Source organism: Eutrigla gurnardus (assembly GCF_963514095.1).
Source record: "Eutrigla gurnardus genome assembly, chromosome: 21".
In the NCBI taxonomy this organism is placed as follows: Eukaryota; Metazoa; Chordata; class Actinopteri; order Perciformes; family Triglidae; genus Eutrigla; species Eutrigla gurnardus.
The window spans coordinates 15,552,985-15,567,601 of NC_139932.1; the positions used below are offsets into that span (position 1 = coordinate 15,552,985).

General features: G+C 42.0%; 1 protein-coding gene across 2 annotated transcripts in view; it reads right to left on the reverse strand.

The window, feature by feature from the left end:
• LOC311032093 (copine-8) overlaps window positions 1-14,617 on the reverse strand; it is a 60,290-nt gene that overhangs the window by 18,089 nt on the left and 27,584 nt on the right. Inside the window, exons 7-13 of one of the 2 annotated variants that reach the window (XM_084038724.1) lie at window positions 8,556-8,619; window positions 7,750-7,853; window positions 7,050-7,154; window positions 4,053-4,094; window positions 2,535-2,613; window positions 402-455; window positions 208-269 (exon numbers count right to left, since the gene is read on the reverse strand). In XM_084038724.1, coding sequence (XP_083894850.1) covers window positions 208-269; window positions 402-455; window positions 2,535-2,613; window positions 4,053-4,094; window positions 7,050-7,154; window positions 7,750-7,853; window positions 8,556-8,619 — 510 coding nt within the window. The remainder of the gene's footprint in view (window positions 1-207; window positions 270-401; window positions 456-2,534; window positions 2,614-4,052; window positions 4,095-7,049; window positions 7,155-7,749; window positions 7,854-8,555; window positions 8,620-14,617) is intronic. The other variant, XM_084038725.1, reaches the window with a different exon arrangement.

Consider the following 14,617-nt stretch of genomic DNA (forward strand, 5'->3'; position numbering starts at 1 on the left):
GTCCTTCACTCGCATGCAAATGTACACTTTCCCACCCATTCACTCGCACCGAGGGATCGTTATCTGTGGCACGCTGCAGACGCTGAGTCATGACGGGGTTATTATGCAGATAGGGGCCGGCACAGTCGGCATGTCACTCCTCATTAAAAGGGACTACAACCCCCATCCGTCAGCGTGGCGTCACTGAACGCGGTGTCATTGACCTACCCTCCTTTGATGTAGTCCAGGAAGGTGACTTCGATGTCCACCAGGAATGACAGCAGCGTTACCTGTAAGTGATAGAGACATTTCTTTATTCCTCCCTCTTGATCTACCGTAGCATAGCATCACATTTCAAAGCCACTCCATGCAACTATGTGTGGAGGGAAAGAATGATTCATGATTGATGGATATTTACTCACCGTTCCAGAGTTGATGTATTTCTTCTTCCTCCCTTTCTTCTTTTCATTTATCACCTAGAGCAAGAACATTTATTCATTCAGTCATTTATTCTTTCATGTGTTTTTATTTATTTAAAAAAAAAGGGGCAGTGTGGTACATCCCTGGTTGGTCTAGTCCGTCTAACATGATGCATTCACTGCTAAACAATGCAGCATTTTGACTCCAATAGTAGACTTAATGCTAGAATAAGCTACATATTTAATGTGCACATGGCAACATTAAATTTGATATTATTGTATAATTATTTCAGAGTTCACAAAACAGCTAATCATCTCTTTAGCAACCCAAGTAAGTTTAGTTTTTTTAAGCAACAGTGGAATCTGACTCATACTCAATTAAATAAAACTGAAATCAACATGCGTGGCAGCTGAGGTCATAGTATAGTTGTATACTCTCCCTCCCACCATGTACTCCTCTCCCTACACATCGCCTTTGGGCGATGCACTTACAGCCCAACTTATCCAGAAAAGTCTGTCAGCCTTTGTTAGAATGTTAAGATTCACAAGTATCTTACAAATTGCTTTCAGACTCCGTTGTTTTTGTGAAGATATTAGAAAAGAGACACTTCTTTCAGTTGGTGGGCCTCAATTAATTGCGTCTCTGATGTCGCAACCCGAGCTGATCAAAACATTCAATCGTCCCTTTTGAGTAGACAGACCTGAGACTCCTTTTGAGTCCCGAACACTGAATCAGAGCTGTCGCATCAGAGCTTTATGGTCTCATTAAAGTGTGCCAAAGTGAAACGGACAGAGATGACCTCGGGGAAACAACATACAGATGTGTGGATTTGTGCTTTTCTCCTTGGTTCACATTGCAATAGGTACACACAAGGACACGTTTAACTCTGGAGGTGAGGTGCAATGACACACACACACACACACACACACACACACACACACACACACACACACACACACACACACACACACACACACACACACACACACACACACACACACACACACACACACACACACATAACACACATGAGGGCATCTTGCAATGCAAAGCCATCCCCCTCTCTAACTGTCAGCTTTAAATTGTAATCTAGGTTCAAGAAACAGGTCAGATATCACAAAATTACTTTGTGTGTGTGTTCTCTGTTCCTCACATACTTGTCAATGTGCCTCGGTGTGCACCTTTGTGTGTGTGTGTGTGTGTGTGTGTGTGTGTGTGTGCACATCTGAGCGCTATTAGGCAAACAGCAGCTGTTTAAAATGACAGTCCCCTGTGTGCTCCCCTCTCTGTGTGATACTCAGTTAATCAAGAAGTGTTGACTCTTCCTGGGAGAAGATAAGCCAGCGATCCATCATAACTGTCTGTCAGTGTGTGTGTGTGTGTGTGTGTGTGTGTGTGCATGAGTGAGTGAGGATTAAGATTTGGGTTGGCATTAACTAAGTCCTTTGAGAGTATCCCATCCTCCTACTCGCTGACTGTTCTCCACACCCAAACATGTTGTGTTGTATTTTTTAGAGCAGGTTTGAGGTAATGGAGGTGAATGGAATTCTGTGTGTGGTAAGCACAACTTTGCAAACAACTTTGACAATAAGAAAGGCTGGTAATGACTATCAAAACACATGGAATGATCCATAATGTTTTTATCTGCTTGAGCTGAAGCAGTGTATTTGTACTCTAAAGGGACGGTGTGTAGGATTCGGTACCTGTGTTTATACGAAAGGCTCATTGTAAGCTAACAACAACGATTCTTAGTTAGAAATTATTATACACTAATGTTCACATCCTTTAAAACTGAGTAAAAATATTAGGATGTTTAATATTTGTTGAGTAGAACTAAAATGGCAGTTCAGTTTGTACAATGATTTAACTTTAGTAGGAACCCAAAAGTCCAATTACTTTGTGTGTGAGTGACCTAATGACCTGCACACACACACACACACACACACACACACACACACACACACACACACACACACACACACACACACACACACACACACACACACACACACACACACACACACACACACACACACACACACACACACACACACACACACACACACACACACACACACACACACACACACACACACACACACACACACACACACACACACACCCCCCCAACGGACCTCATAGACGTTGAACTGGCTCTGTCCTCTGGATAATTCTCTGTAGCTAGTGCTGAACTCTCCAATAAAGTCGTGACTACGGAGAGAAGCGAGGGAGACAAACCGAACAAAGAGAAGACGTTAAAACAATAGTAGCGTTTCACAATATTTCATCATTTAAGATTTCTTTAAGATGGCACATGCAGACAACAACAAAGTATGAATCCCAATTTATGGTACCGAAATCAAAAGCCACGCTGGTGGAGTTTGTCGTGAGTGAAAAGAAAACACCAAACGTTTCACACAATGGTTAAAAAAGCTCACTTCAAACAAACAGCTTGTTTTCTAAAAATTGCTAGCATTTCTCAGTCCCGTTACACCAACATGTCACCGTGTCAACCGCTATCAGATTGAGAGTGACGCCGGATAGATTGAGTAAAGAATAGAGGAACGACTCCCCGTTCGACTACAAATGTCACTTCTCTTTCTCCCTGTCTGACTGTCAGCAGCCAGCATCCAGACTCATCATTAAGCAGTCACTCTGAGAGGATCCTGCACGCAGCCTCCTTACCTACTGAAAACATAAACTAGTGTTAATGAGGTGTGATTGGAGCAGCTGTACACAGGAAGCTAAGGTGTGTTGAACATTAATGAAATCAGTTTTAAGGAACAGTGTCGCCCCGTATTTATCCGTGATTACAAGCATTGAGGTTATCATTATATATATCGTATCATTATATCGACCTGCTTTCCTCACAATCTGAGTTGTTATTTTGTCAAACTAAGTGGGCATTCATTATTTAGCCGATGTTGACAACGTGGATGCCATGCAAGATTTGAGACTTCTACTAGCGAGCCTTGGTAAGACACAATAACAAACGCATCAAATGGAAGGTAAATAAAGGAAACAATTGGATTATGCATTCTTATTGCCCCAGAGCGATTACTCTGCAGCCAGTTTAGCAGCAATATTAGACCAAAGTTATTGTCCCCATTAGTCACTTGGAAACAAACGCCAGAAAATAGGCTTAACGTTGAAAAATACCAAAGTTACCCTCTAAGTATTGATATCAGTGTAACAGAATCCTTATTAATTAATACTGTCTCATGTTAGGATGCGTTTTGACATTTCTTCTTTTTTTCCTTCTCCTGCTGTTAATTGAGCCTCGTTAGTTATGAGTTTCACCAACAAACATACTTGTTATCCTAGCTTATTATTATATATTAAAAACTGGCTTGTGTTTTAACAGGCATGTGATTTACCCTGATATTACTTGGTGTTGGATCAGAATCATATTTTGCGGCTTCATGCCAATTAAAGGGGTGCCTGCGTTTCATTTGTGGTTCCATTGTCTGAAGGCAGCCTAAAGCTTCGCTTGCACTTGTACTGCAGTAAAGTAACACAGATGTGTGCCAGATGAAAGCTTCCATTTTTAATAATTTGTCCAGGAAAGTGTTTGCAGACTGTAATTGAAAGAGTTGTCCGAGAGCTAACCTACAATACCAATAGAAGTGGGCAAATAAAAAGAGAGTAATTACCTGCCATCTCTGTCCCAGTCGTACACCTCGACCTTGATTGCTCTGTTGGGAGAGGCACAAGAAGACGATCGGATTAAATAATCATTCTCTCTTTTTCCTGACTTATGAGTCTGTTGATGTTTCTGCTGACGTGCATTTGTTTCTAGATTTCCTGAGAACGTTGACGGGCATTTACGATAAAAGACAACAAGTAAACTGACCTTTTTATACTTAGATCAAGAAAATTATCATATAATTATAATTATAAAACATACATATACATTGTGTCTCACACTTGATGAGAAGAAAGCCAATGCATATTGTCCTTGTTGTCATGGAAGCATTATAGAGGCAGATTCATTCTGCAGCTTATCTTTATTCCAACACGCTGCATTTGCCTCCGGTAATGGGCTCACCTCATCTCCAAATACATCTTTCTCTGTATACCTTCATAGCTTACAAGGAAACCTTGAAAAAAAAAAATAGTCTGCGAGCGGCAGATATGCTGAGCTATCACTACATCTACCAATATCTTCAACAGGGGGGTAATTTCTTTGTGACGGGAGCGGGAGCGTGATACGCAGAGAGCCAGAGGGGTGAGGCTAAAGGAGAATAGAACACAGGGTGAATTAAAACGGACAAAAAGGCACGAGCATGGAGGCGAGAGAGCAAGAGGAGGAAGCACAAAACTGATCAAAAGAAAATAGAGTGACGGAAGTAGAGATGGGGCAAATTTTGCATTGTGCATTTAGCAGAGTGTATAGTGTTTCGTGAAACCGTGTGAGGCGTAAGTGCTTGGACAGCTTTCTAAAAACATTCCAAAACCTGAGCCAAAACTGCACTTTTGCATCCTCCTCGTCTTTCAATGTAGGGAAGAAGTGGAAATGCAAAGCATCATTAATGGGCCTTAATGCTGCCCAGAGAGCCAGATGTACATTAGATGAAAGGAAGTAAGATAGTGATGGACACTCCGGGTTGTCTAATGTGCGTGTGTGTGTGTGTGTGTGTGTGTGTGTGTGTGTGTGTGTGTGTGTGTGTGTGAGTCAGTTAACAAATACGGGTTCATCAGAGGACCTCGGTGCAGAAAGACACAGTTCTCTATTGTTTGCCAGCTTGAGCTCCTCCTTATCTCTTCTGCAGGCTGCAGAGACACAGATTCAGTGTGTGTGTGTGTGTGTGTGTGTGTGTGTGTGTGTGTGTGTGTGTGTGTGTGTGTGTGTGTGTGTGTGCAGTCCACTGAGTGTTTCCTGAGTCCCACATTGATAAGACTCCTCCACTAAGCTTATTGGACCTGAACTTCAGATCAATGCTGCTGTCTGCTAGCTGAGCTGAGCTCAACCCTTTTCTCTGCTGCTTTGGGACTTTTCTTCCCCCACACAGCTCACATCGAGGTGAAGGCAATGACGGACATGAGAGAAACGTGCTTGTCCGTTTTCTCACTATTCTTATAATCTAGGAAACAAAGCTGGTTCAGCTGGTACACTCTGAATTAGTTCATTCCAATTAACAGAGACCGTAGCCCAGAGACCTCTTAGTCAGAGCAGGGTCAGCTGAATGTGCAATCAAGTATATGGAGACTTTCCCATAACAAATATTATGAATATTCACTTTTAGCTTAGCTATTTCCCCCAATAATTAGCACCAACTCTTTCCAGGAAACAGTCATTTCTGAGGAACATATATTGACTTAAAATGAATCTAATTAGAGAGTAGGAGCAGTATTTACTGCATTCCTTTTCAAATAGGACTGCTGTTTAGAAGTGCAGGATGACATTTGTTGTTGCTGATCCAACAATGTGATGAAATGTAACAGGAAAGCATTGTTTTTGGGCTCTTTGTTCTCGTTAGTGTCATATGACAAGAGGATTAAAGCCGTCTCGTTTCTATTTAGTTGACTAGAATGAGCAGAGTACCAGAGAATGAGGTTACTTATCTGTACCTGTGAAGTTTACCCCTGAATGCATCTTTGATAAGACTACAAATACAGACTTTAGACATAAGTGGAACCACTCGCCTGCTGCGGAGAAGGAGATGAAATCTCACCTTCATCCAAATGAATGAATGAAGTATTGACTTAAACAGCCAAAATCACACAAACATACGTTGTTTTTCCAGGAAATATAACAGAATAATATGCAATTTCTTTCTGCCAAAATCGCATTTGTCCTGCGCTGAAACTGCCAAGTACAATAATATTTCTACTTAGCAACTAAAAACAGCTTCGTACATTTTTCATGTGTGGCCTATAACTCAGTGGATACAGCACTGTCAAAAATATTGATTTTATTTTTATTTTATTACTCTCCCCCAGTGCACGGTAAACAATAAAATGCTTTATATGTGTTTGAATGCACACAGTGTCTGGGCTCATTGTTCACATCCCAGTCAGTCTGCACAGAAAAGATGCAGGCAAATGCAAAAATGCAAAGCTTTTTCTGTGGTCAAGTACCTCCTTTAATAATGTGGATATTAAACAAAAAAAATAATTACAGCGCTGGGGGAGAGAAGAACTCAAAATGATGATTTAAGTCATACGTTTATGAGTGCAAAGCCGTGGCAACACCAGCCGTCTGAATGTCGTTGCTCCTGTTATTAATGTAAGCTTGTCTTCTGAGTGAAGGTAAGGTCCTGAAAGATACATATACACATTTCAACTTTGTATGGTGAAGCAATGTAGTTCCTTTAGCAAAAAAAAACAAACAAAAAAAACGACATTATTTTCATTTTTGGACTCTTTTTCTCATACATTTATGACTTTAAAATCTTGCAAATCTGTGATTTTTCTTTTAAAACAAATTCGACACTTTAATATCAGAGAATAGATGATGTTTTCTCTTAGATTTACAACTTTAATTTGGGAAATTCTGCGTTTTTAGAATACCAACTCCCCCGGCTCCATTCTTCTTATTATTTTACATATAATGGCCCCTAATATGCTGTGGTATAATAAGCCATCGTGGACCTCTTTGGTGAGCCACAGCCAGCAGGATAATTAACCATCAAAGAAATAGGACTCACCTGTCGTAATCCCCATTGCAAAGAGCCCGAACAGGGATCTTAAAGGCCTGCCACACCGGGTTCAATGTAGTCTTTATCACCTCTGTCTTGTGGCAGATGGTAAACCTGCAGAGACAGACGAGGAGAGGCAGAGACAGTGAGGGAGGAAAAATAAGATGTGTGGGGAGAGGGGGGGGGGGTACACTAGAACCGGCATTAGAGTTAAATACAGGGACTTTCCACAAACAGGAAGTGGTGGACTGTGAAAGCTGGACTGCTCCCCTACTACACACACACACAAAAACACACACACAATCGCACACTGCAAATATGTGATTTCATTAGTCCCTTGGCTAGCAGGTGGACTTGGTATCTCATGCCCTCAGAGCACAAGGTCTTATCTGACTTGTCACACTCTGCAGGATGGAATAGAGAGCCCACAGAGATGGATCGAATACACACACACACACACACACACACACCCACACACCCACACACACACACTTCAATGCCTCCTGCTTCCACACACACAAACTCCAGCAGACATTTCCACATGTAATTCACACACGTGCTTAAATGGGCTGGGCGGCTTTTAATCCAGGGGCAATCAATGAAATCCAATTTCCTTTTGGATTCAGGGAAGGATTTAACCAAACATGAAATGGGAGAAGGAAAGATGGAGGCAGAGTGACGGAGGCAGGGGATGGGGGGGGGGACTCACGTGCCGTCCTCGTTGCTCCTGTAGAAGACCAGGAAGGGGTCGGACTTGCCGAAGAAATCCTTTTTGTCCAACTTGTTCCCACAGAATTGCATCATCACTGATTCCTAATGAGTAGAAACAAATAAAATGCACATGGAAAACATAGGATTAATACAACGTGCATGCCCGTTTCCAACCGGAGGTAGTCCAAGTACTTTGTGAACTTTGAGGGGTGTGTGGATTACATCTGCAGCCCTTATTTCCCTTTTAATGCAACATTTATTTCTAGATAGAATAATTTCTGGTTGATTGAGGCAGCTTCAGGGACTCCAGTCACTACAGAAAATAGTCATTTTGCTTTGATAATGGCAGATTAAATCCAAGAGCTGTTTTCTATTGTTGACTTAAGAGGAAGTGTTTTGCCGGGGGTGTTTTATGCCGCAAAAACAAAAAAGCTTAATTGCATGCTGTGGCTGAGAAATCCATTAAGTTTTAATTTATTTTATCAACTGTTTTCAGGTAGAGAAAGAGACAAAAACTTTTTTATTACGTACTGAGGGTGGGTACAAGGAAAAGGAAAGGAAAAAGCTTGTTATGTCTTTTTGAAATAATTATTCCAATGTCGTAATTTGCATTCCACCAACACATGCAACATGAAATGCCGACAGATTCTTTATTATTTAGTATTTACGGATGCCATTGAACTTCTTAATTCAACATAATACCTGCCAGAGTAAAGGAGCAGATAGATAAAGACAGAGCAGAGATGGATACAGCGAGGGAAACTGGAAAACAGAGACTTCTCAGTAAGTGAATAACCTCCTCACCCTGCAGTTGTTCAGCTCCTCAGCTTTCACAATAATGGTCCCGCATTTCTTCCCTGGGATGCCTCTGCACACAGGAAACAACACAGCGAAGGGTTAAAACATCACACTCACACGGAGAGTGGATTTGGCATGACCACTCTGTTTACTCTACATGTATACATCCTGGGCAGGCCAAGGTCAAGATGACATTGTGGAATAACCGGAAGGCACGCAGTACTGCCAAACCGGAATTACCATCTCATAACTGTGTGTACACTAGAGCCATGTTTCATGCTGTACGCAGACGAAGACGAGCATTTGCATGTTACGGGAAAATCCAAATTACTTTCATTCAGCTTTCTACAGAATCTGCATAAAAATATGCAGTTTCATACACGTCCCAAACGAAGTTCCCGGCTGGTGACAAATATCTGATGAATACATGGTTAGAACTGTGAATGAATTGGATTTACATCTTAGCATCATTGTGTGAAAAGTCGCCCTCGAATGTAAGAGCCCATTATGAAGTAAGACCTACTGGAAATGACATCATTAAGACCACACCCCCCCCCCCCCAGTTTGGACTCTGGTCAGGAACAAACCTCATGGAAAGTTTTTCTAAATCACACCACCTCCAAAAACATTTCCAGGATACAAAAGGAACACTGTCCGGTGTGTTTGCATGTGGGTTTGCATGCGGCCGTATGAGTGGACCGTTCTGTTGTCAGGTGACTCGGGACGTGTGCTTCACTGTGGTGGAAGACAGTTGCAGCTGTGGTAAAGTTGGGTCACATCCTCCGACTAATCATCGTGGTCTTGGAGGTTATGACATAAATTGCAACACCTACTCCTCCCATACACTCACTCACTCATTCACAAAGAACAGACGGGTTTCTTTTAGTCCGTTAAGTAATTAGGCCATTAACCTCTTCATGTGCAAGCATTTACATTACCATGCATAGATGTTAAATCAAATAATTCAAACTCACTTTTCTGCCCTGTTATTGATACATAATAAAACGTGATTGTATGCGGTTCATGTATTTTGAAAAAATGCCTGTGGTCAGGTGCTAATATTCTCATATTTTCTATACATTTTCCCACTTTTTTCCCCATTCTGTATCATAAAAGATATTGGCAACTGAGATATATCATAAAACCTACGTGAAACTGTTGACGCTTGCTTTGCTGCACAGCTGTTGCTCTGATTACATTCCTCTGACTGCCTCGATGCGAGAAAAAGAGCAGGATAACATCATTCGACTTGACTTCTTGCGAGGTCTTCCAATCTGGCAAAACGGGCCGCCGTCTGATGAGTTTCATTTTGAGAGACCCACCTGGCACAAATCGACTCAGGCAGTCATTTAGACGGCCCAGAATTGAGTTTGAGGATCTCTCTGCGAATGTTATTCAAGTCTCCCTTTAGTTCGACAAGGGAGCTGGCTTCTGAAATAGCAGACTTTGATTTCTTTCTTCAACTTGCAGGAACAATACCCTTTTCTCAGAAATCTGAAGATGGGGAGACAAGCTAAAATAGCACCGTGGGGAGACGTTTTCTCCCTTTTCTCATTCCCTTTTATTTCCAGACAGCACAGGGAGGGCGGGGGTCAGGACTCGGATTATGTGTGCCAAATGAGTCAAATGTATGAGGCCAATTAAGTAAGTGAGAAAATGCAGCGCGTTCTCACTCCCAACACGTCAAACACAGCAGATTGGTCAGTGGCCCCACACGTCACACGGCGGCTAGTCGCTGCTGCCGGGGCGTAGAGCTCACCGCCTCCCGCTGGCAGCATTCAACATTATGACTTCCGTCAATGGCGACATGCGAGTCAAAGTACAAAACGGACACAGAAAGGTACATAAAAATAATGAGCTGGTGCAGTTAAAGACTCATTAATCTATGCTACTTCACCTCAAACAGAGAGAAAAACTTTCTTTTGAATCGTTACCTTGGTGATTAGGATTTTACATGCGATTGTCTTGCAGTTGATCTGACTTACTCAGACCGCTGAAGCTTCAAATGAACTTCACATTTTGGCACAAAAGGAGGGCGATGGATTTTCCCCACTAGTTATATTGAAAGCACATAAGGAGCCCTGTATGAAAAGGAGGAGTTGAAAAACTGGCTTCCATGTTCAGTACATATATTGTGTTTAAGCAGAATTAACAGGCAGAATAAATACTCTGTGTCTCTTTACTGTTTTTTAACCCTCTCTGGCTTAATCATGTCATCTCACAGCAACAATATGCAGGAAGAAAGAGTTAAAGACGCACACACAAGCCTGACAGAATCCATGTCGCCATGACAACCCTGCCGAGCTGGGGCCCCCACTGTGGGATATTGACTAGGATTCCTCCGCTCGTCATTTTCTTCAAAACGCTGTGCTCTCGCTCCTCTATTTCACAGAGAGGCGGTCATTATTCTGTCTCGGAGATCTGCCGTAAAATTATATGTGGGTGGCAACTGTCAGGATCGCAAAAGCTACTCAATTAATTATGTATCTCACAGTTTTGCAATTACATACGCATGCATCAGACACAATATGTGGCGAATACAAGAAAGGGAGCGGATCAGAGCTCAAATCTAAACAGAAATTTGTGCGATATTGCTTTGTAAACTGCAGTTTTTGTGTATGTGTGTGTGTGTGTGAGCAGCCCCAGGGAAAATGAGATTTTCCTCATCGAAAAAGTAAAAATGATGAAAACACATCAGTTATACTGCAGCATATTTGTAAATTATCATTACGCTGAGAGAGAAAAGGCATCATTCTTCATTGAAAAAAAACTGCGTCTTGGACGATTATATTTCTCGGTTTGGAATATACAGTGACGTGAATGAATTTGAATGTGTTTCGAATAAAAATCAGAGAGCTTTTCAAAACGCTTAAGATCTGAAAATTTCATAGGAGTTCATCCTCCCCCTCAGGTAAGATGCTTTCTTCATTTTAGTTTATTCATGACATAGAAAAGCCCTCCAAAGTTGAGAAGTGCTTCAGGAATATCTCTCTCTCTCTAACTGCATGAAAGTATGGGTGTGTGTGTGAGTGTGTGAGTGTGTGAGTGTGTGTGTGTGTGTGTGTGTGTGCGTGAGGAAACACTGCGAGTCCTCTAATCAAGACACATGGATTTGCAATCAGCGTCTGGTGAGAGACGGGTAATTAAGTCTGGGCCACTTCTGGGCTGCAGCGTAACACATCTGCATGCACAACCAAGGGCTCATGCATACACACTTCACACACACTTTACACACATCCTTTCCATTATATTCCCAATGAAGGGAGAATACCTGAATGAGATATCAATGAGGATAATAAGACCATGAAAGCCCCGACATCATTTTCCCCCTAAAAGGAAACGACCATAATTCTCCCACACAAAAGGAAGATCGACATCAAATCCATGTCACGCGGTACACCAACGGCAGATAGAGAGCTTCTTTGTCTTCCCTTTACAAGTCCACACAATCAGGCCAGTATTCACAGTTATCAGCACACACACACACACACACACACACACACACACACACACACACACACACACACACACACAGTGTGTCGGCATTCTTGGCTCACTTGTATCGACTAATCGTAGCCCACTTGGCTCTTCCATAGTTCACCAGGCCTCCTCTCTGACCCTGGGAAAACCTGAAAGGTCTTGTTTGTGGGAACAAAAAAAAAGAGGATGGAGAGTGTGAGAGAGGGAAAGAGTTGGCAAAAAACGACAGAGGGGTAAAAAGTGATGGAGCCTTCCTCACAAACGGCCCACTGAATATTCAAGAGCCCCTCGAAACGAACACCAGCATCAGCATCTCAACTGAAAGTGTCGTCGGTAATAAAATGCTAATTAAAACGTCGCACTTAAACCAGAGTGCTCTCATGGAGATCTCACCGATGAGTCAGGGTAACTCTACATACATTTCTGTAAGATAAAAAGAGCCCTCTGACATTTGATCAGTTTCAACATGCAGCACAACCAGGAGGAGAAGTTATAGCTCCAACCTCTCCTGTCAATTTGACAAAAACCAAGATGGAGACGGGTAAAAACCAAGATAACAATGGCCAAAAAGCCAAAATGCTTCAAAGTGACGGTCCACAACCCAATATGGGATGTCACGGTGACGACGCCCACTTTTTCTATACAGTCTACAAGCAAAAACGCATATTTACAGGCCTGTACTGAAATTCACAATGAGGGTAAATGTATTAAAGATGAAAGTCCAAATTTACTTTTAAAATCAAGACATCCGCATTGAAAAACATCTCTTTGCAAGTTAAAGGAACAGTTTGAAAAATACATATATTCGCTTTCTTGCCAAGAAGGATTAATGGACTTTATTTTACGTTTTATTGTTGACTACACTGATTTAATTTCAGGAATGTGGTGGTCAAATTAAAAGACAAGCGGGACCAGCAGATAACACAGAGACACATGGAGCGCACACAGTGCCGCTGCTCGGCCAGGAGTCGTGCATCGCAGGATCCTATTTGTCATTGTTTTACAGTGTGTTGCCGGTGGCTGTCAGTCTCTTTGTCTCTCTCTCGCTCTCTCTCTCTCTCATGAACACACATACACTCCTGAATGCTCACTGGAGTTTGATTGAACAATGTAATTAGCTGTAATTAGCACTCATTAAAATTGTTAAAGATCCCCCCTGTCGTGTCAGACGGCAGGTGTGTGTCTGACGAACTCTCTCTCACACACACACACACACATACACGTACACACACGTACACACAACCTCAGCAAGACAACGATTGCAACAGCTGTGGCCTCTGTACCTTTGGTTTTTTTTTTATAAATGTTGACAGGGTTTCTATTTCTGCACTCAGTTCTTTGAAAACAGGGTCTCTATTACACTTGTGGAAAATATCGGTCCCTCCATTATCTGTAACTGGAGCATTTCATCAGTCAATCACAGGGCCTTGTGCAACATATGAATAAATAATAATAAATGCATTTCACTCAGCCCTGATATATTCTAACTCCATATATGTTGCTGGAACATGGTACGATATCCGCTGAGCTTTTCTGTTCATTTTTTGCAACTGTTCACACAACCTCTCCTCCCAAAAGGTTATATAAAATATAATGTTTTATATAAAAAAGGTTAAATTATTACATTATTATGGCATTCCATAACAGTTACACCGTTCTTCAGGAAGATTGTCCTGTAGATTTATTTATAAATAAAAAAATGTGGCTTTCTGTATTGCTATTATTGTCATTACCAGATGACTAGTGTGTTTACGGTGTGTGTGTGTGTGTGTGTGTGTGTTTGGATTATGACATGTGGAGTGGAGGGAGGGGTTTCTTGAGAAGCGCTTCAGGGCGAACAGCATCGTTTTGCACTTTGGAGCGGTCCATGGTGCATGTAAAAGCATGTGGCTCTCCCTCTCTCTCTCTTCCTCTCTCTCCCTCTCTCTCTCTCTCTCTCTCTCCCTCTCTTCCTCCCTCTCTCTCTCCCTCCCTCCAAGTGGGAAACCTGCCACAGCAATCACCATGGCGATTGCTGCTCAAGTGGATGACAGTGTTGCTTTGAAAGAAAGAGGAATAGTAGAACACACACACACACACACACACACACACACACACACACACACACACACACACACACACACACACACACACACACACACACACACACACACACACACACACACACACACACACACACACACACACACACAGTTGCCAGGTTGTTGACAGTGTTCAGTGAAGGGATGCCAGCTCGGTTGTCCCCCCCGACACCCCCCTTTCTTAGATCTCAAGGCTCACGAAGGCATCAAATGAACAAGCAAATGGGATTAAAAAGACACTGAAAGGAAGTCAAGAGGGCTTCACCACGAGGGAGAAAATATGTGAAACAGAAGAGGTCAAAAGAGCAATATTATGAATAATATGTTTCTCTAAGGAAGTTGATTTTGCCAAGTATTTTAATATTAACAATCTGCAAACAATACTTTTATATATTTTAACACAGCTGCATAGTGCAGGCTAGTACTAAAGTACGTTTCTGCTCATGGAATGTTTTGTAAAGTATCGGTGGAGAAAGCGTTGATTTGGGCCAACAGCAGCACTTCGGA